At 36.0% G+C, this 25,473-nt stretch overlaps 1 protein-coding gene across 1 annotated transcript in view; it reads left to right on the top strand.

The window, feature by feature from the left end:
- Positions 1-20,403, top strand: part of RBPJ (recombination signal binding protein for immunoglobulin kappa J region) — a 57,086-nt gene extending 36,683 nt beyond the window's left edge. The window contains exons 4-11 of the mRNA XM_021554435.2: positions 4,525-4,690; positions 5,847-6,021; positions 7,521-7,658; positions 7,874-7,986; positions 10,040-10,180; positions 14,446-14,601; positions 15,339-15,442; positions 16,243-20,403. Coding sequence (XP_021410110.1) covers positions 4,525-4,690; positions 5,847-6,021; positions 7,521-7,658; positions 7,874-7,986; positions 10,040-10,180; positions 14,446-14,601; positions 15,339-15,442; positions 16,243-16,558 — 1,309 coding nt within the window. The 3' untranslated portion in view covers positions 16,559-20,403. The remainder of the gene's footprint in view (positions 1-4,524; positions 4,691-5,846; positions 6,022-7,520; positions 7,659-7,873; positions 7,987-10,039; positions 10,181-14,445; positions 14,602-15,338; positions 15,443-16,242) is intronic.
- The last annotated feature ends 5,070 nt before the right edge of the window (positions 20,404-25,473 follow it).

Consider the following 25,473-nt stretch of genomic DNA (forward strand, 5'->3'; position numbering starts at 1 on the left):
TCCTTGTGTTCAAGTGGAACTTCAGTGCATCAGTTTATGTCTATTCCCTCTTGTCCTATACATACTAAAGATTCATTTTTTCAGTTAAATATTTTAGTTTTTCTTAAGCTGTAACTTACCATGTTGACTGTCTCTAATACTGTTCTGCTAGTTCCCAGACTGTCAGCATCAGTAATGATGTCCTGTTGTTATCAGCATAAAAGAAAGCACCAGTTATTAAATCCTTGGATCCATGTGTGCTCTAAGGTACTTAGTAAACTGAATTATTATATTCCTGTTTATTCTTTTCTTTTTTTCTTGAGTTTTAAAATTGTTTCTACTTTACTCATAGCAAACTGTGGCCTTTGTTTCTTCATATTTCTGGAGTAAGCAAAATTAGGAAAGTTTTAATGCTGCTTTATGCAACTCTGCAGTCAAGTTTTCATCATTTTTGCATTCACTACCATTTCTGAAGTGAGTTAGTTTGCATACATCTTAGAAACTTATTTTTTACCCATTTTTGTAGACAATTTTTTTTTTTTTCCCATGGGATTTAATTGTGGCATAGATATAATCTGGTTATTTAAAGAATAACTTACTTTGCATTACGTTTGTAATGAGGAATTCAAGTTACAAAAGGAATTATTTCTTAAGTATGACATCTCTTTCAAGTCAACGTGGAACTTAAACCTAGACAAACTTCCACTTCTTGTTCCAGTCTTCATTTAAGTCTTGTTGCAAGGTCATGGAAAATACTTGCCATTGGCAAACTTTGCACATCATAATTAAAAGGTTAGTACAATAACCTTTCAGTGTTTTGATGAGTGTTACTAGATGGTGAAATACTCTATTAAAAGCTTACTGTAGATGGTGCAGATCTCATGTTTTGTGGCCTGATTTAATAACACTATTCCAGGTTCATGGATGCAAACTTTCTAGGTTAATTTGAGAGTTTTCAGTACTTTTAAGTAACAGGAATGAAAGGAGTTGGCTTTGTTGAGTCATCCCTTCATATGAGCCTTAACTTAACAAAGTTAATGATTTTTAGCTTCACAAAGAAGCCAGGAGGTAAGGAGCTCAGGTTGGGCTCCAGTTGAGTTTAAGACTTTGTGCCTGATGTTTCATGTTGGATGGCTGTCACCTTTCAAAGGCATTCAGCTGATAGAGACTCAGGTGCTGTTTAGTCCTGATGAGTGTGGGGATTTGGCTTGCACTTGTATTGTTTTCCATATTTACCATTAACTGAGACTTCTCTCTTCAAAGTCTGAGCAGTGGGAACATCCAGCAGTGTAAAGGATTGAAGTGTTTTGGATTGCAAAGCATAGTTCATCTAAAGACTGTGAGCCAGATAGGGATTTTGATTGTGCTGCTCAGAGTTAAACATGATCACTGCTGATTAGCATGAGAACGCTGTAGCTGTGTCTTGTTTTACAGCTGTTAGTGAAGGAGCTCCTATAATTTCTGGGCAAGTACTTCCGTTCTCTGAACTGAGTGTGCTTCTGGATAAAATTCATTATTGAGAGCATAGCTTTTTCCAGGGCTTACCCCATGGCTCCACTGCTTTGTCCTTAGCACTGTACTACCTAATGATTGTTTATTTGTTTGTTGTCACATTGAGTTCTTTAGTGGATGTTGTTAGTTCTTTGATCTCCTCTGAAGAAAGATTGCTGAGCAGTTTCATTCTCAGATCAGTGTGGGTAATTGGCAAACACTTGGAATTTACCAACTAGCTAGAAGAAGCATATAGATGTGCTTCTATATATCTATATCTATATCTATCTATATATCTATATCTATATATATATATCTAAATAGAATAGATGAATTCTCCTGAAGACAAAGACTTTTATAAGATGACTGCAGAGATTACTTGGATGATTTGAAAAAGCAAACCTTTGTGACAGAAGCCTGTGGTTTGAGGAGAATGCTGAGTGCATCTGGACGAGGTAGAAATGACACAAGTGGATCTTATTTCCCTTTAAGCCCTTGCTTCCCAGGAAGTTCCATTGGAGTAGCTTCTCTGCTTGAAGTACCACATTTTCTCTGTATTGATTGAATTGAATTGACTGAAGGAATATTGCTCTCTTCTCTGATGTTTATCTGATTTAGTACAGTGTTTTCGAAGTTCAAACCTGGTTCACTTTTTCTGTATTGGATAGAATATTCATAGCTGATACATGAGTTCTATACATGAGTTCACGGAATGGTAACTATGAAATTAAAAAGACCCAAGACTGTAGCTGTCTATGCCTGAAAGCTGAAAAAGAGGTAGATACATAAGGAAGAAAACCCATTTAAATAGTGAGTGTCCAGAGTCTTGTCTTCTTGTTTGTAGTTTTAAACAAACTTAAAATTTTAACAGCTTTGAAAGTTCCTTTGTTCAGTAAATTTTCAAACATTTTTCTCTGCGTTCTAATTTTAAGAGTGCATTTTGTTGTGGTTTCTTTTCTCTTCATCAGTGGGTTACGCTTTGTTTCTTACAGGTCTTTATTGCCATCTAGTGGCTGTAGTTATTCAAAGGACTTGGTTTAGAATAAAGCTGAAATGGGAAAGGGTATGAGAAAAAGTAGGGATTTTTTTTTTTTGTGTTCTGACCAGTAAGATAAATATAAAAGAGTACATAAGGAAAGAAGGTAAATGTGTCATGTTTTATATGGTGTAATATTATTTGGAATAGAAAGGATTTGTTGGATTTTTGTTTTGATGTTGTTTATTTTACCAAAGCATTGCTCTGTTAATAAAGGTTGACACTATTTTTTAATCCGTGTATAATTTCTTCATCAGGAATACCTTGTAGATGATGACCAGGCTACTTTTAAAAAAGGTTTATAAATATTTCAGCTGTATACTTATTGGTGTAACACCTACTTTGCTGTGTTGTAAATAGAACAAATGCAAATGAAAAATTTTGACTGCAGATTTATAGTCAAGAAAGAAGATTTGAGGAGGTTTTTTTGCCTGCAGGCAGTAAAGTTTTGTTCATTTTCATAACCACTAATACATTTTAAATACCAGTAAGACTTAAAATTTGGTGATTTGTTTCTCGGACAAAGAATATACATTGTTTATGTCCATTAAACAAAAAATAGTACAAATACTTTTATTTATTTATATGTATTCTTAAGATGTGTATTTAAGTATGGTATTATTAACAGCACTTTGGTTTAATCTATTAAGAATTCTGTAACTTAAAAAACAGTTTATATCTGTTAAATACATGTGATCATGCTGAAAAAAATAATGCTGAATAGGTGAGATAAATAGGAGTTTTACAGTAGATTTTCATACTAAAGCTAGCATTAATGGTGTTTAATAGAAATAAGAACAATTTAGGATGAAAAAGACCTTCCAGGTCATCAAGTCCAGCTGGTTACCTGTCACTGACCTCTCTTGACAGGACTCCCATAGACACTTCAGAAACGGAATAATTTTGTCCTCTGATCGTTTTCCATGACTTTGAGCCCACAGTTCAGTTTACTCCCCTACCCTGACAGCTCCTGCCCACTAGCAGAACTGGCTGCTGCCCCAGCATGGAGCCTGCTCCCCCTGCCAGGAATTCAGTTGTCCCAAGACCAATTTTAAAAAATGAAAAAAAAAACCAAAAAAACCAAAACAAACAAACAAACAAACAAACAAAAAAATCCCACCAAAAAACAAAGCCAGAAAACCCTCACCTGTAAGGTAGGAGTCATTGTTGGGTTGCATAAGTGCCAGGTTATACTGCTACTCTCCAAATTGAAGTAAATAAAGTAATTAAAAACTTTTTTATGTTCCCCTCCATTACATGTCTCCTTAGCTACCTCACTACTGGATGTACTCATTCCACTTTATCTTTGATCATAATGAAATGATGATAAAAACACAGTAGCTTGTTTGCTAACCAAAACCATACCTTTTCAGGATTTGGTCTTTAACAATTTGCAGAAAATTCAAGACCAATGCATTGTTTATATAATGCTGAATTTAAATTTGAACATATTGCTATAAGTAGCATCTAGACTGATTAGAGTGAGTGCTGCTGAAAACTAGGTCTTATTTTTTACACATACTGATAAAGATATAAAATTATCTATTCCATTGAAAACTGGGGAGATATTTATGTATGGACAGAATAAACTCCCTTCTTACTTATGACAAAACTCAGCATTTAGGAATTGTAGTCAGCAGTTGTCCATTAAATTAGTTTGTGGAACTGTTCTGCTTGTATTAATTGCTCCATCATGTTAAGCACCTGCAAAAGACTATAATAAGTTTTGAGGCCTTTTTTCCTTTCTTTCAGAATATCTTTGTAAGGTGTTTTGTCGAGATGCAAACTGTTACCTGAAATATATTTAACTGGATGTATTCTCTCACTGACAGTGCATCTACTGCTGATTTCCTTGCCTTTTTTTTTTTTTTTTTTTTTTAATTTATATTTTAGAAAACCTTCAAGACAACTGAAGGGGCATGCCTGTATAAACTCAAGTGCAATATGAAAGCATTGGGTACACATCAGTTTGTTTATCTGGAAAACTGTGTGTAATTCCATAATCTATTCTTTTTCAGGTTCTTTTGTCCTCCTCCATGTGTGTATCTCATGGGCAGTGGATGGAAGAAAAAAAAAGAGCAAATGGAGCGGGATGGTTGCACTGAGCAGGAGTCACAACCTTGCGCCTTTATCGGGATAGGAAACAGTGACCAAGAAATGCAGCAGCTGAACTTGGAAGGAAAGGTAGAAAAACTGTAATAAACCACTAAGATAACTAACTGCAAAGGATATTATAGCTACATGGTGCATATTTCAAGGAATGCCCTTTCTTATTTTTGAATAATTTTTTTTCTAGGTGTTGCATAATGGTTTGAAAAAAAATCCCTCAAAATACTTAGGACAATTGAATAGTTGGTTTTGGCTTATAGGGTCATAGCAAGGTACTAACATTTAATTTGTAGGTTGTTGATGCAGACTCAGTAAACTGTTAGGTTATTTGGTAGGCATCAGTGGCTAACTAAAATATGGTTTCTGGCCCAAATTCTCTATCCTCCTTGGCTTGCATGAGGGGATAATCTTATCAAGGAAATATCAAAACATCTGCTGCTCGAAGTAGCTTTTAAGTCCATTTGCCTAAAAATACAATTGAAGCAGCATCTTTAAAATCTAGTAGGTTATTTTTACAGTAGTGTAAATTTCTTACAAGATTTTTTTCTTAAGGTATTTGGGATGACTTAAACAGTTGGAATAGAACTAGCAGCAAAAGTGTTCATTTTACCTGGTTGTTTTATTAAACTGTATTTTATAGCTACCTGGTATTTTATAGCTAGCTGGTATTTCCAGCACAGTCTACTAGAAATGCTTCATATATTCAGAATAGGGAAAGAATAAAGAATAATTGAAGTTCTTTATGAGATTTTTTTTTTTTTAATTATTTTGTCACCTAGCATAAATACTTAGCCAAAAGTATTCCTTGTGTTTCAAAACCCAATCGTTTCCAATCCTTTCAAGAAAAGTTTAGCTCAATACATTTTCTGCACAGGCAGTCCCTTGTGCATGCCCAGTGCAGAGTCTGTACAGCCCTAATAAAATGTAATTTTTAGTAGTGCTCTTGACTCCTCACAGGTGGCTTTGACACAGTTATGGTCTCCAGTCATCTCTTCTAGTCCTGGTAAGGGTCTTTGGAATGGCCATAGAGTAATGAGGTTGAGTGCAACACTTCACAAAGCTGAACAGCAGTCATAAAAGATATGCATAGGAAAGACATGGAAAAAGCAGGTTCTCATCTGTTTTAGAAACTATTGCATCAGTTTTCTTATTTTATTCATAATTAAATATGCATAGTTTCTTGAACTGGGTTGGCTTCAAAGAATAAACCACAGAATGTTTTCACCTACAGAATTATTGCACTGCCAAAACATTATACATATCGGACTCAGACAAGAGAAAGCACTTCATGTTATCAGTAAAAATGTTCTATGGCAATAGTGATGACATCGGCGTGTTCCTCAGCAAACGGATCAAAGTCATCTCCAAACCCTCTAAAAAGAAACAGTCACTGAAAAATGCAGACTGTAAGTATTTCTGTTTTTTTCTTTATTTAGCAATTAATTTTGTTTCATACTACTTTTTTGTTATGTATTCTAAGGTCTGACTACAAGGGAAATACATTGTAATTTTCAACTCCCGTTTTTTTTTGCTTTATTTCAGAACTGTACACATCAATGTATTTTAAAATATTCCAATATACATAGGTTACCTTGTTGAGTTTTATGCAGTCATGGTTAATTATTTAATAAATACAAAAGGCCCACCTAAACCCCCATATACTCTGGGGAATGAATTAATGTAGACAAGTGTATAAAGTATGTTCTACATCAGCTTTCTAAGCTTTTGGATCTCTTTAATTGCCATGATCTGGTGCTTAGAATGTTTTGATCAGTATCGAAGAGATTGCTTTCAGATTGTGATAAATGAGTAGCATCATGTTATGCAAACTGCACTAAGTCACGTCACAGCCACCTTCTTACTTTCTCATGCCATTTTCATGTTGTTCATATTTTTGTTTTGCATGGTTCCTTTTAAGTAGTTATTTAAGAAATCTGTATGGTGATATTTCACCCAGATTTATTTGCTTACCATGTTTTTCAACTAACAATATCTCTGGTGCTAATGTATAATTGGGAACATTTTTGCTTTTCCTCCACCGTTTTTGCCTGCATACCACTGGAGCACCTCAAGAGATACCCTTTTTTTTTATTTGTTTTTCTCTCTCTCTTCACTAGTGCTTTAAAAGGCTCTTCCATCTGTGTTGGGCTGGAACCCATTCACCTATGGAATGTGGATCTCGGGGCCGCTAGCTTGGCACATGACTAAAGGCAATCTGTTGCTGTGCAGTTCACACCCGTGGGCTCAGAGTATGCACTGTTGAATTTGTATTCGACAGATAGTTTTGATGGACAGTGAATATGAACCAAGCATTCTTCAATAGTAAATATGAACCAAATAGAACAACATGCCCGTTCTGATGGCAAAATTTTAGTTGCTGGTGTTTTTTTTAGGGGACAAAACTTTGACATTTCTCTCTTTTGAATGATAAATAAGTTCAGATCTGAGAACATTACAAGTTGCATGGTTATAATTTGATATAGTTACATCTGTCATCCTTTCAATCGCTTGTGATCTGTAAGAATACTTTCAAATATTTTTCAAATTATTGCTGAAATCATTCACAAGGGCTAAAGCTTCTGCTTAAATAATCAGTTGTTGGAGAACTATGAACAGAAAGAGTTTGCAGCTGGCAAGCACTAGCCCATTTGGCTAAGTGGCAGCATTCTGTGAGCTAGCATGCCTTTGGAGAACAGCCACTATGTATGTTACTGCACTCATAATTTTATGTCTATTTTTGGTCTGTCACAAATATAAATATTTTCTAAATTAACCAATATTTGATAATTATGTCTTGATTTCAAGTATTCTTCAGTTTATTTTATGCTATTTGTGACTTTTTGATACTTTTCTATGTAATAATGAAGTAATTTTATAATCTCAAGTCTGTATGTGTTCCTTGCAGTATGTATTGCATCAGGGACAAAAGTGGCACTATTTAATAGACTTCGATCCCAAACAGTTAGCACCAGATATTTGCACGTAGAAGGTGGTAATTTCCATGCCAGTTCACAACAGTGGGGAGCATTTTACATTCACCTGTGTAAGTAAAAGCAAATCTGTATTTTTGTTCACTTTCTTTCCTTCATCCTCATGAAAATACATCCTGCAATTTTTTCCTCCATATTAATTGCCCATATACACACTTGTTTTGTTACTGAGTGTATACTTGATGTAATAGTGTGATGTTACATGTTTCTTGTATCAAGAAAAATGGTGATTAAAACAAGTAATTCTGAAAAATCCTGTTTCATGCAGTGGATGATGATGAATCAGAAGGAGAAGAATTCACAGTGAGAGATGGCTACATTCATTATGGGCAGACTGTCAAACTTGTATGCTCAGTTACTGGCATGGCACTCCCAAGACTGGTACAGTTTCATTTCTCCAATGCTGTAATTAATTTATAGATAGAAACTTAATGTAATTCCATAGTTGCGTTTCCAGTGTTTACAGTTTTTGGCCTTGTGTGTTGCCTTTGGGCAATGTTTTTTATGGAAAATGGCATTTATTTTAATTAAAGCATATTTTTGCATCTGCAGATTATTTCTGTAAACAAAGAACAACTTGCAAAATAGGATAGGGACTTTTTCAGAATTTAAGCCTTCCAAAATAGGTTAATCTGTCTATTTTAAAAACAATATTTTAGATTTCTCTGTTCCAAAATGCTTCAAATATTGATATGGAATAGATGAGTAAATATTTTCAGCTAGTAGGGCTCTTCCATGTGTTGAGTTCCAGCACAGCTTTAAAAATGCTCAACTGGTTTGAATCTAAAAGCACTTCTATGTACTCCTAAGGATATATTATACCAGAATCAGGTTGCAAAAAACATTTTTTCGTATTTATTAATACTTGTCTGTTTTAAATCTGAAATGTGGGAATTGCCTTCGGAATAACCAGTTAAAGTTTGTGAACCAAAAAAAAAAAATTATCTCTGGATACACAGTACTGGGTTTTGTGAATAAGTAGAATTACAGATTTTTTCTCTGTTTTATGCACTTAATGCCAGCCTAAGTGGAATTTTATTGTGATTAATAATCAGTAGTGCTTCATACAGGATCTTCTGTGAAATTGTGGTTTGTACGCTCATTACGAGTTTCATACAAGGCTCTGGTAATTCCAGTTTAGGTAAAAGCAATCTTTAGAATGCACCAATATAAAAACAGACTTCCTGCAGTGAGGCTTTTGTTCCTCTTTCCAGACTAATTTTGCTAGGACTGTAATGTGAATTTCTCTCCCAATACCAAACTTGGCTAAAAGAAAAAAATAGCCTGCTCAGTATAAATGGTACAAAATGAAAATTTTGTTTGACAGTAAAAGCAGTTATACTGGTTACCCTACAGATATGGTTCTAGCACAGGAAATTCAGTAAGAGGATGTCACTTTTTTATGGGCTTCATGTTAATACTTTTTATTTATGAAAGGAGAAGCCATCATTTATTATTCCAGAAACCTTATTTGTACACAGAAACAAATTGAAACAAATTAGGCTAAAGGTTCCTGTTTTGTTTGCCATGGGGAACATTTGTCATACTGCTTACAGGACTGATGGAAGGTGGCGCAATTAAAAGATAACTTGCAGGTATTTTATAAGCAAATGCAAAAATATTAACCATTAAACTTGTATTGCTAATAATATTCTTTATTATAATTAGATATTGCAGAAGACAGTTGGGTTCTGATTGTCAGCCTAGAAATATTCAGGCACTTTGGCTGTTGCTTCTGGTAGTGTTGCATAAAGCATTAACCTTCTTTTTCTAGGAGTTGAGTTAAAATTACGAGCTACAAATTTTCACTATCTAAGGGAATAGCTTTTGATTCTTGAAATAAATTGACAAAAGTGATCTGAATTAAGTCAACAGATATTTTTTCACTGAACTGCTAAATGTGAGGAACAGTTGTTCTTTGCAGTTGTCTTTAAGTAATATTTAATGACCAAATCAATATTGTGATTGTTGTTTCCAAAACTGTATTTAAGGACATCTCAGTACCTTTAGTTAATCCTTATTTTAATTAGTCTCCTTCAGCAGCCAGTTTGCCCCAGAATGTTGTTGATCCTATCAGTGGTGAAAGCTTCTGTAGAAACATATTAATTACTAAAAATAGTAATTAAAGATAACAATATAATTAATAACTGCTCTTTTACGCCAGCAAATGAAACAAAGGTAGATTTTGCTGAAACTTCAATTTTTTCCCCACTCCTTCTGCAAAATGCCTGCAGCACATTGAAGTAGTACTGAATATCGCTTCAATGTTGTGTTCTTGTTCCAAAAGACTTAAGAATTCTGAATCTAATGTTGGTATCAAAATGAGAGGCATGAAAATGTTATAAAAATTACTTTTCAATTCCTTTACTGATTGTATATATGTAATAAAATATAGAAATTGTTCTAAGTATATATGTACAATTTTCATTCACAGATAATTCGAAAAGTAGATAAACAAACGGCATTATTGGATGCAGACGATCCAGTATCACAGCTCCATAAATGTGCATTTTACCTTAAAGACACTGAGAGAATGTATTTGTGCCTTTCCCAGGAGAGAATAATCCAATTTCAAGTAAGTTGTTCAAAACTATTTCAATACATAAGTGTAGTTGCAAAGTTTTCCCAAGTATCCCCAAAATATGTATGAATGCCATTTTTACAGTAGGTTTTGAATGTGAGTCTAATACTTTGTTTTGAAAAGAGAGGATGGAAAGCAACAAATTGTTATCTGTGCCTTTCCAAATCTGTTTTTCTTTCCTCATAATCTTCTTCCACTGGTTTCTCCAGTGGAGAAAAAGGAAACACACTAGAAACTTGTGCATGTGGTCATGATACTGTGGCTTAACATGTTGACATATGCCAGTGGAACTGCACCACTAATTTGTGTGTCCCTTTCTAGGTTACAGCAAATAGGAAATGATACAGTTGATAATAGTCTTGTTTCATTATGAACTCAACAGAGCTGCCATGTGTTGCTCTTGACTAAGAGTATAAACATAGGCAGCTGTGGCAGTTGCCCACAGTAACTTGAAAAGCCACAGAAATTTAATTTGTCTGTAAAGAATAGAACTGTCTCAAATATTTTTTTTCTCCAGCAGGTGGAGAAAAACATCAGGTTTTAGTCTCTTGTATGTTAGCATGCTTGTAGCACTTTCACATGGTAATTTCTACCAGACCAGCAAGGACCCTGAGATTGGCTCAGCTGGTCAGAGCATGGTGCTGAAAACAGCAAGGCTGTGGGTTCAATCCCTGAACATGCTTAGTCTTTTCTTGAGTTTGGCCTTGATGACCCTTGTGGGTCACTTCCAAGTCAGAGTATTCTGTGACTCTGAAGACTTTGACCAAGTTTAGGACTACCTAAGTATTGCAATTTTCTTTAAATATTTTGGGGTCAGCTCAAATAATGAAGGGTGTTGAAAGATAATGCTGTGCTCCAGGAAGATGGCCAAGCTTGGGAAAGATTCAGGACTTCCTTAGAACAGCTGTACCTTCTTGGGTAAGAAAAATAGAGGTAGGAAATTAGAAGCTAGCATTGAAGATGTCCTTTAATTTAAGGGAAGGGACGGGAAGGCTTGGTAGAGTAATTTCATTTCTGTCCTGAATTGGGACAATGGAAAGAGAATATGAGAAGCTTTATTCCTATTTCAGTAAATATTCATGACCTGTGGTTCAGAAGGGACTAGATCTATTGTTTCTACCCACAGCACACAGCAGAAATACCTATCTTTCAATTCATATTTTTGTAAAGGAGAATGGACTATCATTAAGAAGAGAAAGCTGTGAAACATGAAGTACAAGAACTCAGGATCAGCCTGCTATTTAATCATTCTTAGAGTATTGCATGGGAAGTGCTGAATGAAGAAACAGCTCCTGCTTCTCTGACAGCTGCCTTAGTTCAGCATAGACAAGTCCTGCTGCTTTGACAGCTGCCTTAGTTCAGCATCCTAGAATTGCCTGTGGGACTGTCAGGATGTCTTACCCCTCTTCAGTTTCAGCAGCACTCATGGAGCCCTGTCTGATTAGAGCTCTGAACTTTCTGCATGGGTAGGAGTTAGATAAAAGGACACTCCCTATCCTGAATTCTGTTGGTGGAGTAGGAATTTGCTGCTTATACTTGTTGGTAAAAATCTGGTAACTTGCACATCAGACTGCTACCATGCTTTGGTAGGTGAAATCACAGTGGAAGAGAAACTCTTTCTGCCAGTGTCAGGAGAGAAATCCTGTTTTATCTGGGTTTTTTATTTTGGATCAGAGGACAAAGACCAGGGAAACAGAATGTGTATTTGTTCCTGTAGCAGGAGTCTAGACAAACTGTGGTCACTGTTTGGAAGAAAAGGGAAAAAAAAAAAAAAAAAAAAAAAAACCCAAAAAAAAAACAACAATAACCAAAACAACAATAACAGCAACTCCTCCCCAAAATCCTGAAACTTTAGGATGACAGGTCTCTCTTGGGTGAATGGAAATAGGCCTATATAGAGACCATAGAAGCTTAAAGCATCTCTTTCAAGACATGCATGTGTTCTGGTGCATGGAGAGAGGATATGAATCATGCTTTACTAGATCAGAGCACAGTCCATGTCCGTGTCTAGTCTGCCAACAGCAGTAGGAGTTGGTGCTTGCAGGGAGCAGGTGGATCTGGTTGTGTTTCACAGTCCAGTGTGGTTGTACTCTGCCAGCATCCACACTTGTACCTAGTGTTGTTAAAGGCTTCATTCCTGACTCGTGTCTTTTAGTGTCATTTTGTAGATGTGTACATTGGTTTGATAACCTCAGAATGTGCAGATGTTCCTTTTCTTCAATAATCTGTAGCAGAAAGTTCAAGAAGCTTCCTTGAGTTCAGGAGGTTCCCTGTGTAGTAAATGTTTGCTGTATTTAATGTTGTAACAATTCCTGTGAGCGATTCCTACCTCCAGTTTTGCAGGATTTAGTAACAGTTCTGCATTCACTTAGCCATCAACATTTTAATTTCTTCTCTTCTAATTGGAAAAGCACAGTTTTCTCCATTTTTTCTCATAAGTTCAGCACTCCTTGGTGATTTTAGTTGCCCTTTCTGTCAGTTCTCTTGTTTTTTCTCCACGATTTTTTAAACAGGGAGACCAGAACTGCACCCAGTATTCCAGAATTAAGTGAACAAGGTATTCACACTGGCAAAATAATACCAGAGAACTTGTTCTCAGTCCTGTTTTCTGATGGTGCCCAACACAGCTGCCACTGCACATCAAGGTGGTGGTTTCAGAAAACTGTCAGTGGCAACCCTAGGATCCCAAGTTGTAACTTCTGTCCCTAGTTGAAGGCAGACAGTACATAAGTACTAAGCATGATGTTAAGGCATTTTAATTTTCCAGTGCCACCTGTTGAGAAAATTCAGTTCAAAAATGAAAGGAAAGAAGGGGTGAGAAATATCCCTGGAGCCCTATTTGGAAGTGACAAAGAAGAATGCTTCTCTAAAAGAGAAATTGAAACCTTTTAAAGATTTCTGTAACAGATGGAGTAATGTGTTACTGAAATGATTCTTAATGTAACAGGATTTTGAGAACAAATTCTGTGGCATTTGCCTTCCACGTCATGGACTAGGAAATGTGAAAAAAGTCAATCAAGGATCTTTTACAGGGTTGTTGATTTTTTTATATTCATGGGGTTTTTTTGTCATGATTCAAAGTATGTAATTTCATGCCAACAAGAATTGCAGTCAGCCTATAGGAATGGTGTCATGCTTCAAAATGGTATACAACAGTTCCTGTAGAATAGGTCCTCTTTTGCAGTTGGGCTAGTAATTCAGAAACTGTATGTTTCTGGTGGAAGTTTCATTTGGGAATCTTGAGTTTGAAAAGATCTGTAGTTATCCATGTTGCACACTTCCCATGTCAGCTGTTTTCAGTACTTTTTACATGATCATACCAGCATGAAGAGTCCAAATGAAAATGCAGTTTTTTAAACATCTAATATGGACGGTTCATGCTAGTTGAAGTTTATCTGCCTCTTTGAAGAGTGAAGATTATGGTTACATACCATTATATCCTCAAAGCTTAATGGAGGGAAAGAGAATCTAGTTATTAGAATTTTTTGTTCCATTTTTTTATGTGTTTAACCTATACACAATTGTCTTATGGGTTACTAGGTGGTGAAATTGTTCAGAGAGGTTTTTGTTGCCATAAAACAATATTGCCATAAAAAATGTTTGTCTGTGTATTTTCTATGTATCTATCTATGTATACTAATTTAGTAGTATTTAGAGGGAGATACTAGATGACCTTTGAGGTCCCTTCCCCAGTGCAAGCCATTCTGTGATTTCATTATTTTGTAAGGCTGCCATTTCAGCTGCTCTCCTATGTCTTTGCACAAACGCTGACGTACAAGCTTGTGTTTGCCATCATTTTGTGGAGGGTGAAGAACTCTAAAAAGAAAAAAAAAGTCTTGATCAGATAAAAATCATAACTAACGAAAAGTATTCCATTTCACTCTGTAGCTGTTTTAGACATTCTGCCTTACTAAGAGATCTGTTTTAAAACAGCTACTTCTAGTTGCGGTAGTTCTTTTGTTAATGCCTATTGAATAACATTAAAACTTTGAAAGTTGAACTAAAATAAAACTCAGACTTAAGGTTGGAGAGGTGACAGTGTTCTAGGCGATAGTTATGGTGTTCTATGTACAAATAGTAGTTGTCTAGTAGTTTTTCTGAAATATGAAGAGGTTTTCCCTAGGTCATTTTTAGAGGAAAAGGTAAAGAAACATGTTTTTGAAAAAAACAGGCGTTGTTACTGGCTGAGTTGGTTTTTAGGTCTGTGACTTGACAAACATGTCTACAGATCAGATTTTAAACTTTTCTTTCTCTCTAAGGCCACTCCATGCCCAAAAGAACCAAATAAAGAAATGATTAATGATGGAGCTTCTTGGACAATCATTAGCACAGACAAAGCAGAATACACATTTTATGAGGGGATGGGTCCAGTCCATGCTCCAGTGACACCTGTGCCTGTTGTGGAAAGTCTTCAAGTAAGTTAGTAGTTTGTTTTAATAACCTGGTTTTTGGTGAGATTATTTTTGTCATACTCATATAACCTTCATGTTACCCATGTTAAATACTGTAAGAAAGCAGTCTTAATAGCTTTATAAAAAATAAAATTACTTTGTTGTAATTTTTTTTTCCTTACATTTCAGAATACATGAGCCTATCCATCGTAGGAATAATATTAATATTGTTGTATACAATTAGAATTTTATTTCTGAAACTACCATGGTAGTGATATCCTTAGGACTTCTGTTTGATTATTTAGAAATTGTTTTTGACTCTTGCCAATAATAGATCAAAGAGAACCTTACTAAAAAAACCTCAGCATTTGGCAGAGGAAAAACTTAAAGCTCCCATAACACTTTCTCTGAAAGATTTTGTTCTCCATTTTCAAAGCCTTGTTGACATCTATTCTAAGCGACCATTATCAAAACTTGGAAATTCCTTCATAGGTATCAAATTACTTAGCAGTATCTTTTAGATGTGTTACTTCTTTATACTTCAGTTGTGTAGATTTTGTGTTTTGTTTTGGTTTTGTCCAGCTGATAAAAACATCACTATTTAAAGTTCTTACCTGTATATGAGGGTTTTGTTTGTGACTCTTTTTGGTTGGTGGGGTTTTTTGTTTGTTTGTTTTTTTCCTAGGGGAGAGTGGTTATTCTTAATAATACATATTTGGGGGGGGATTTTCTTGTTCTTTTTCTATTTGCTCCGTTTCCAGTTGAATGGTGGTGGGGATGTAGCAATGTTGGAACTTACAGGACAGAACTTCACTCCAAATTTACGTGTCTGGTTTGGGGATGTGGAAGCTGAAACCATGTACAGGTATAATATTTTGTATTACTTCTATGGTGTTTGTGTTTTACTGGGTGCTTTGAAGAATGTATACTCGTGTACTCACTCAAACGTACACTTTTCTGCACTGTAGAAAAGGGTCTGGGAGTGCTGGCTGCCAGGGGCTCAGGATGAGTTAGCAATGTGCCCTGGCAGCATGGAGGCCAAACTGCATCCAGCTGGTCAAAAGGTGTGTCTATCCCACTGCAGTCAGCACTGGTGCAGCCTCACCACGAGCACTGCATGCAGTTCTGGGCTCCCAGTTTAAGAAGGATGCTCAGGTACCAGAACATGTCCAGAGAAGGGTGGCAAAGATGGTGAGGGGCTGGAAAGCCCTAAGAGTTGCAGCTGAGGACTTTGGGCTTGTCTGGTTTAGAGAAGAGGCTGAGAGGTGACCTCATTGCTCTCTGCAGCTTCCTGAGGGGGGGAAGTAGAGAGGGAGCTGCTGAGCTCTGCTTCCTGCTGTCATGTGTCAGGACACATGGGAATGGTTTAAAGCTGCACCAGGGAAGATTTAGACTGGACATTGGGCATAATTTCTTTACTGAGAAGGTAGTCAGACACTAGAACAGGCTTCCTAGAAAGGCATTTGATGTCCCAAGCCTCTCTGTCTTTTACCAAATAAAGGGAATTGGGCTTCAATAATATGACTGTAACTTTTGGTCAGCCCTGAAGTGGTCAGTGTGTGCACTAGTTGAATATTGTAGGTCCCCTTCCAACAGAGCTGTTCTGTTCTATTGAATTCTTTCAACTTAAGTACATTGTTCTCAGTTGAGTCTCCTGTTTTTCAGATGTGCAGAGAGCATGCTTTGTGTTGTTCCAGACATTTCTGCGTTTCGAGAGGGTTGGAGGTGGGTCCGACAGCCAGTCCAGGTTCCAGTAACTTTGGTCCGTAACGATGGCATAATTTACTCCACCAGCCTTACCTTTACATACACACCGGAACCAGGGCCACGGCCACACTGCAGTGCTGCTGGAGCAATCCTCAGAGCCAACTCAAGCCTCATGGCCTCCAGTGAAACAAACACAAACAGTGAGGGAAGTTACACAAGTGTCAGCACAAACCCCACCAATGTCACATCATCTACGGCAACTGTAGTTTCCTAACTACTGTTGTTTGTCTGGACTTTAATTGACTTTTCGTGCTACATTCAAGAGAACTGAACAGTTTTTGTGGTTTCATGGGAAAACACTTTTCCATTTTAGGTGATATGATTTCAACCTTGTTACCTGCAAGTGCTGATCTTAAAAACAGAAGCCACAATAAAAAAAGAGAAAACCAACATCCGATACATAAGAACTTTATTGAAAATCTATTTTTCAGCTGTGGTTTTTTTAGTGGGCAAGAAACAAAAATGTGGCTGGGATACATGTTGAGCAAACTAGAAAACATGAACACAACATAGTTTTTATGGACCAAGGAACTTGTATAAGCTTTAGTATAAAAGGTACATTTTCACCATACCTTTTTTGTATCACAACATATAGTACACTTTTGTTACCAAATAGTTTATATTTTTTTTTCCTCTGAGCTTTTGCTCTGAAGTATATTCAGGTTCCAAGCCTGACCATGCTTGTATAATCTAATTACCATACTCTTCCAGTTTTAAAAAAAAATATATATTTTTGGTCTGTGGCTGGAACTGTTCCTTTTTTTAAACTGAAGTCTTGTGACTTTTTATGAACTGAAATTGTTTTTATTTCAGCAAGTAGAACCTTGTAAAGGCCAGCATATTTTTTTTAAGATTATATGAAGTCTGTGCAAAAGCTTTAAAAAATGCCTCTGCCTTGCCTGCAATACATGCAATGTATGTTAACTTTAGTGCTCTGTTTTCAGTCATTGTTAATAGTTATTTCTGTTTTTCTTTTTAAAATATGTATTTATAGTGATAATTCATGAGGTTCTAACATTACATGAGTTTTTTTTCCTAAAAGTGGCATCTCAAGCAGTCATATTAATGATTGTTCATGTCACAGGCATATGTTGGTATTTTTGAAGGGTTGTTACTGGGTTACTCCCCTCTTCCTTGCTCAGTCATATTACATCTAAAAATGTTTCAGGATCTGTTCAGGTTTTTCTAATCTTGTACATAATTTGTATTAAGTGTAAGTTAAATGTTTTATTTCAAAAGTGGAATGTTCCCAATAACTTCATTTGGCAGCATGTCTTCTGTCTTGTTGGCATGAAACTAAAGTACCATGAGAAGTATGTGCTACCAATGGCATTGGTAGGTGATGCCCTTCATCACTTGAGAATCACAAGCATGTTTTTCTTCATACTGTTCAGTAAATTAGGCCAGATTTTTGTGTAACACTTGTATTGAGAACGTGCTTTCATTGTGAAGTGATCATACAGTAATAACTAGAAGTAAATTTTATTACTTAGAGATGGGCAAATAGAAAATCATAAAAGCACTATGAAGATGTCAACTCCTCCCATTCTTGTTTCCTGTGGGTTTCCCTTTCCCTGCCAACAGCTTGTGCAACATTCAAGTCTTCTCTCCAGCATAAATTCAAGGCTCATTTGCACTTTGACTTTGTTGGTTGTTGCATTTGTTTTCCATTTTGACTTTACCATGTTTTGTCCCTCCTTATAGACCTGCCTGCTTCATTTGTATTTGAACGTATACCCCAGTAGTTTATTTGTAGGCTAGGCATAGACTTGTAGGACAAGTTCTGACAGTGTGATCTTCCTCTTTAAAAGCCAAAATGTCGTGGTGTGTTCAGCCTTTTCTATACCCTGAAGCAAAAGTCACAACTGCTGTGTAAATGTGAACCTGTGGTTTCCTGCAGTGCATTGCTTACATGCTTACCTGTTGACCATTTTCATAGGGTTTTTATTTCTGACCACTGATTCCAGTTTCAACACCCACCACCATCTTAAAGTATTGTCTCTGCACCATATTTGTGTACTCTGACGCTCCATTCTACTTGTTTGCTTTAGTGCTCCGTTGAATGTGTGAGAACAATGTGTTTAAAGGAAGAAATTGGTTATAAAGCATATTTAGCAAATAGTAAAATCAGTGCCACTATCCTCCAGAAATGTGCTTGTATTCTACCACAGGCCTTCATACTCGTTACTCTGTATACAAGAGGTGTTCCCGTGATGTAGTCGCAATGCTGGTTCCTAGCACTAGTGAATGCTGCCTCACCTCATCTCCATTTCAGTGACCAAGGGCAGGATTCGTTGTGGCCTTAACTCTGTTTTCAACTGTTTACTGACATACTTGCAAATCTGTTTACCTTTGTATGTGCTGTAAAATTTTGGTTTATTGTGTTGTGGCAGGAATAGTTTCACAGTGTTTTTGTTAGAAGCACATAAATATCTTGCAGTACAGCATAGTTCAAGAGCCACAGATTTTCATCACTAATTAGACTGAGAATTAAAATAAGCAAGATGCATATATCAAATTTAGAGGGTATTCAAGAAACCATGATAGACACACAGCAGGCAAATCGTAACAAGCCTTTTAACCTTCAAAGACTATTTAAAATAGCTTTTCAGAACTTGACATGTGCTTTTATATTCATTATTTTAAATTTTTTACATATAAATGCAATACTTTTTATATTCAGTTTCTTTACATGCGGTAATTTTGCCCAATAGGTATAATATCCCTCGACTTCTAAAGATTTATCCTAATATCTGCTGTTCTACACACTACAGCCAAGTGGGTGAAAAAAGAGCCTATTCTGCTTACAAGACCATTTTAAACAACATTTTTTCATTTGGCTTGTGGCTCTCTTGTTGCCAGTAATTATTCTGTAGTACAGAAATGGTCTTCCAGGTTCTTACTGTTGTTAATACGTCCAGTTGTTCAGATATATTATCTTCCTGAACTTTTTTCTGTGGGGTGATATTGTTACATATATTGGCCTTGTGAGCTGTTAACAATTTTCATGCTATTAACAATATCTCAAGATTTTGATAAAACTACTTATAAAATGTTTCAGTATGAAACTCTTATAACTGTTCAAGTCTAGCTGTTAAGTCTGCTGTTAATTCTGTATACATAGAGATCGAGTCTGTGTTCAGAATGTTGTTATAGTTCCAACTATAGGAAGAAGAAGCAAAGTGAGTGCTCTAATTTAGCTATGCCTTTTCTTGTTTTCTGTTGCTTGGAACTGCATTTCAGAATTCAACACTAGTGTAGTCTTTAATAATCTGCTGCTGATGTTTTTCCTAATTATTTGCCCTGAGGGCATCCCACAGCTATGTTAATAATGGTATTCTGTACTTGTTTTCATTGCACAGACTTATAAAATCAGAATGGTTGCCTGAAAAGACATTAAGTCAAGACATGAATTGATGAATTCCCCATATAGAAAATATTGATGCCTAGTGAATCAAATTATCTATTGGAAGTAAGCTACCCACTTGTGGATTAAATGACTCCATAGAGATGTCCATCTTGAAACTAAGATGCTCTTCAATTATTAACCATATTATTTACTTTCTATCAAAAGCAGCTGTGTTTATGAGTACTGAACAAATGTGTATACTTTCCTGTGCCAGACTTTTGACTTTGTTTTCAAGCACTGTACTGTGGGATTGAGTGGCAGCTTTGTTAGAAAAAGAAGTATATTAGGGTTTCTACTTAACCCTTTTAGGACTGAACAATTTCTTCCCTTTAGAAGCTGTAAAATAAATGAGCAGTTCTAACTTCGTCAACATTCTGTCTGTGTTCAGCACTGCATTTGCCCCATCTGGAGGTGCTATGCTAATGTCATTTTTTAAAATCCTGTAGCATGTGTATACATTCAGTCTTAAAAGGGTTATTTTTACAAACTGTGCACCTGTAAAATTTCTTAGCAATAAAGGTAGAAAAACGAGCAAGTTTTTACCATAATTTTGTAGAATTAATTGCTCAGTTCCATATTTCATCAAGAAAATCCCTGCAATATGGGCAGTTTTGAGGATTAAATAAAAGTGAAATGTAAACCACATAAAAGTGTTCTTGTCAAGTGTACTCTGTGTGTGCATGTGCATAAACTGTTTGGTTTAATTTTTTTCTACAAGGCTAAAGATAAAATACCATGTTACTGTTGCTGTGACAAACATAATTGAACATCTGTATGATGATACAAAAGTACTTATGGTTTGAACAAGTGTTGAAACTTGCCACATTTTGTTGTTTTTTTTCAACATTGACCAAGCAATATGGGTTTGGTTTTTTGTTTGTTTTGTTTGGTTTGTTTTTTCCCCCCCCAAATGAACTGTGAGGTCATCTATGGAACCAGAACAGCACAAAGATCATCAACCTTGGGAGTGAAAAGTCATCAGTACTTGTGAGGCTGTGCGCACTGGACTCCACTTAAATGGGATATGGAATGTCCACCCAAAAATCGGTTTCATTTTTGCTTGTATTATTGCTGAAGTTAGATAAGAAACTGTTTTTTAATAATGTGTAAAAAAAAGTTTCACTTTTTTATATAATTTATTAAATAAGAAAAAATGAACTGTGTTTAATTGTTTAACTTTAGCAACTTCATTTTTGCAACTAGTACACCTGACTTCTTTTAATCTTAGTTGCAGAATGTCTGACATGTCATTCGGTTGGTTGATAACTAGAGCTGGAAATTCAGCAAATTAATTTATTTCTTGTTTTGACAGAATAGTAGGGCTGTCAGGAACAGCCAGAAATTTGCAAGCACAAGTGATAGTCATTTCAAGAACGTTTTTGAAATGGGAAGAGAGGGAATATAGAAGAGCAGAAGCCTGCGAGTGAGTACTAGCTAGTGTTGCATTAAACTGATTGAAGAATTACAAGTTTACCTGTAAGACTGAGAAGGGGCTAAAAGTGGTTCTTAAGTAGGAGAGGCAAGAACAACAACAAAAAAAATCACTGGCTTTAAAGAAGGATTGCAGGTACTTTTATTTAGACACCTGCAAGGTGTTTGCCATTAAAATGCATTAAATAGTCAAACTCAGCAGTTGCAGAACTTCTGCTTTTTGAAACAGAGACATTATGAACCTTATTCTCAAAAGTATGGTCTCAAAATTATTTCCAAGACCCTTCAGTCTTTTTCTGAAATGATAACTTGATTGTTCTGGAACAGCGTAGAAATTAGATCTGAGGTTTTTGCAAAGAGAATGGTCACTTGCTAAGGTGCCATTGGGAGAAGCTGCATGGGATGGTGCAGATCTTAGAGGAAGAACTATGGATAGAAGAAAATGTCTTCAGCTGAGCTGTGGCAATTAGCTATATAGGTAGTCTCAATAATAAATCCTAGTAGGATCCAGAGAAGAAGGTTAAAAGGAGAGTGGTTTGAAATACCTGGGTTAGAGGAAATTATTCATGTAGTGTTTGCATGTAATATGTGCCATTTCAGAACATTCAGAGCTAATGAATTCTGTTGAGTAGTTGGTCTTTCATGGTGCTGTGTTTAGATTGGAGTTGCATGCTCCTGAGCAGGGTAGAAAAAACTTATGTCTTTGTAAAGGAGATTTATTTCTGATACCCAGTAATACAAACTCAGTGTTAGATCAAAAGCATGAGGAGTTACAGCCCATATTACTTTAAAATACGTCTGTATTGAATATAGACTTTAATGACATATGTTAAAGTGAAAAGAAGTTGAGAAAGTCTTGATTCATTGTAGAAGCAAACTTGTAAGTTAACTACTATCTGAGAAAGATCTGATAAAATATTTTGAATTTGGCGTCTTCCATGTTCTGCATCTCCTTCAAGTATGGAAAGGGATGGTTAAAAGTTGTATATTGTCTGTTCTGTGTGCTATTGCTTTTGTATTCTAGTTTCAGTTCCCTTATTTCTCATGTGTACTTTTCCAGGTCCTTAATTACTTTTCAGTTTTTCTCAGAATGCGTACATTTTACTGCATAATTTAGGAGAGGAGTTGGTTTAAGTAAGGTGAACTCCAATTTTTGAGACTACACCCTGCTATTTCCTGGTGCTGTTTCTAGTGCTGGACTGTGGGGTGGGGAGAAAGATATGTTTGTTTTTTAAGCTGCTTGTAGATACATGCAGTGGAGGGATCTACAGACCTGGCCCTAAAGATTTACAGGCTTTGAGTTGAGGGGGCACAATTTAGAACCATGTAAAGTTGTAAATTCTTTGAATTTAGAAATCCTTGACTTTTTATTTATTTTTAATTGTATTTTCTGACATGTTGCCCCCTCATCTGTGTTCATTTAAACCTTCAGTCTTCTCTGTTGCTCTGTTTGCTGATTTGTTTACTGGGAGAAGTTGTCTGTTTCCACCTCTGTGAATCCCAGTGGGTGTGTTCACAGGCAAGATGGGGCCTTGTGCTATGGCAGCTACTTCTGTGCATAGCCTCCAAATCATCTTTCTGCTTTAGCTTCTCCTGAGTGACTTGACTTGGAAGCCTTTGGCATTTACAACTAATAGCAACTGCATTCATCTGTTCATTGCTATGCCAGTACATTACAACATTTAAATAAATTGCCACCTATTGGCCATCAAAATAAGGATTTTGATACAGAAGCCACAGCCTTGCAGACCATACTATCAGAATCCTTCCAGTAGCTTCATAGTTCTGTTTGGAGAATAACTTCAAAAGTTACATAAAAGATAGAAGCACATATCTATACATACTATGGTTTCTGTCTTGAAGTTACCTGTTTCAATAGCTAGCTGGTGACAAACAGAAACTTAGTTCTTAAAATCTCCAAGTGATTTTAAGGGATTTTTTTTATGAGACAGTTTATTTTAGTGTTTCTTGTTGATTATGATAATTCTAATAAAATTGTACATGATCTGTTGAAAATACAGCCAAGGTATCTGCTGTGAAATAGGATGTGATCCTGAGATCCATGTTGGCAGTGTCCTTATCCATATAAAATGTGAGCGCAATGCCTTCCAACTTCATTGGTCTCTGTCCAAGTATCTGCATGATACTTCTGTATGTGCAGTGTAATTGCAGGGTTTAGTTCAGGGCAGACTATGACTACTTCTTTATCTGCATAAGCATGTCTTGTGCAGAACCATGTAGATATACACACATAACAAAACAACCCAGACACAAATGTTTGGTTTGTATCTTGTTAGCCCTGTTTTACTTTGTTGCTGTTTGTTCTCGCTTAGGTGTGCTTCAACTGCCAATAGATTCTCTTTGTGGAAATTGGGAAGGGCAGTGGAGGATTCATATGATTGAATTTTCTGCCTCAAAAAATGTAATTGTAATTTTTCCAAAAATGTGATTGACTTAGATTTTAATGTGAAAGAAATCATTAGGTTAGGATGTAGCATGTCTGATTTTTAGTGCCCTCATCTTAGTCCTAAGACAAAGTGTTTCTATGCTTTGCCTTTAAAAGAAAAAAATTTAAATTTTTTGCACTGTTTAGCGTAATTCTGAGCAATTCCTTGTTTGCCAAATTCAAAAAACAAGCACTTCAGTGTACAGACAGAGCAACTGCAGAGTTGCATCTTGGTGTCAGTGCAGTTTCTAGCACAGCACCTGTTGCTTTTAGGAGAGGAAGTGAGTGGTCTTGTTGCTTCTTTACCCTGGCTCTGCTTTTGTAGGAGCTGCAGCCTGGTCATTTCCAGCATTGTGGGGATGTGGGCTTGCTAAGGCTGGCAGTCTGCAGGAATGCAAAGCAGGATGTTTTATGAAAACATAAAAAGAAAAGGTGTTAAATCTTGTATTGACCAAATAGACAGCTAACACAACATTTTCAACAAAGGAGGAGTTTGGTTTATTTTCATTACACATGAAAATGTTTTGTGGCTCTGCTGTGAAGATTACTCACTAGTTACTACAAATTTCAGAAGAGAGATTCAAGAAAATGAAACTATTCTTGAAGGATCTGATATTGATTAATCTTTCTTTGGGCTTGTGTATCTTACTTGTGAGTCCTGCTGCTGCTCCATACTGCTTTTTACAGTACTCCAGGGCTTAAGGAACCATCTGCCTTTTGGACTGTGCTTGTTGTGGTAACCTCAGGCATGAGACGGATGTTGTGTCATCCTCCTAGTTTCACACATTCAGTTTTTTGGTAAACAGTTTTACCATGGAGATTTAATAGATATGGAAATCAAACTGGTCTGAAAAAAATGGTTTATTCTTCATTTAATTTAGAAATAATGTTGATAAGGAGAATTCGTTACTTTGGGAGGATAAATGTAATTCGTGAGTGTTTAGACTTTCAAATACAACTCCACTTTTGACTAAGTGGTTAATTTTTCAGGTTAATAATTATTTTGTGCTATTTATTCAAAGAAAAAAACCCTAATCTGATTTTTATTGTTGTTCTCTATTTCTGCCTTCAGATCCTTGGCTCTTGAGCTGTCATGAGCCAAGTATGTTTCATCCTAAAACTTATTATTAGAGTGTCTTTATACCCTGGATGTCTTCCAGATCTAGAGCTTGAAATAATAAATTTTTATAAAATTCTATTTTTGCACAACTTTTTACTGTCAGCTTACAGGTAAACTTGTAGAAAATAGATACTGGCTACCAAGAGAAATGTGTTAAGTTAGAAAACAAAGAATTTCATCTCCTCTCACTAGATTTTATGATGGTGAAACAATAAACTAGGCTTACTACCTACATGGGGTTGTCTTCAAGGAGAAAACTGAAATATGTCATGCAGTCATAGCTTTTAAAAATGATACTAAGATCTCTGCAGCATGTTTTTTCAGCCACCTTGAGGGATACAAGTATGAAATATGGTAGAGTTTTGCCATTCATCTGCTGGAATCTGAAAAACCTGTATTAATTAGTTGCACATTATACACATTACAATGTAACAAATATTACAGTCTAACTTCTTTCTCTCACCTGTACTTACACTTAGTTGTTTAAACAAATTCTTTTCCGCTGGTCTTACTAGAGTGGACACTAACAATGTTTTTCAATTTACTCTGTATATGTGACTAAAAACTTCCTAATTGTATAGACATATATATATAGAGTGAGGACAAGAGGATGAGCTGTTAAAAAGCCACACATGAAATCCCTCTATTGAGTACCAGATGGAGCCTTGATAGCCAGAGCTTAGGAATAATTTTTTTTCTAAAACCTGGTGATGTAAAATGGAA

This window comes from Lonchura striata, chromosome 4 (assembly GCF_046129695.1).
Source record: "Lonchura striata isolate bLonStr1 chromosome 4, bLonStr1.mat, whole genome shotgun sequence".
Lineage (NCBI taxonomy): Eukaryota > Metazoa > Chordata > Aves > Passeriformes > Estrildidae > Lonchura > Lonchura striata.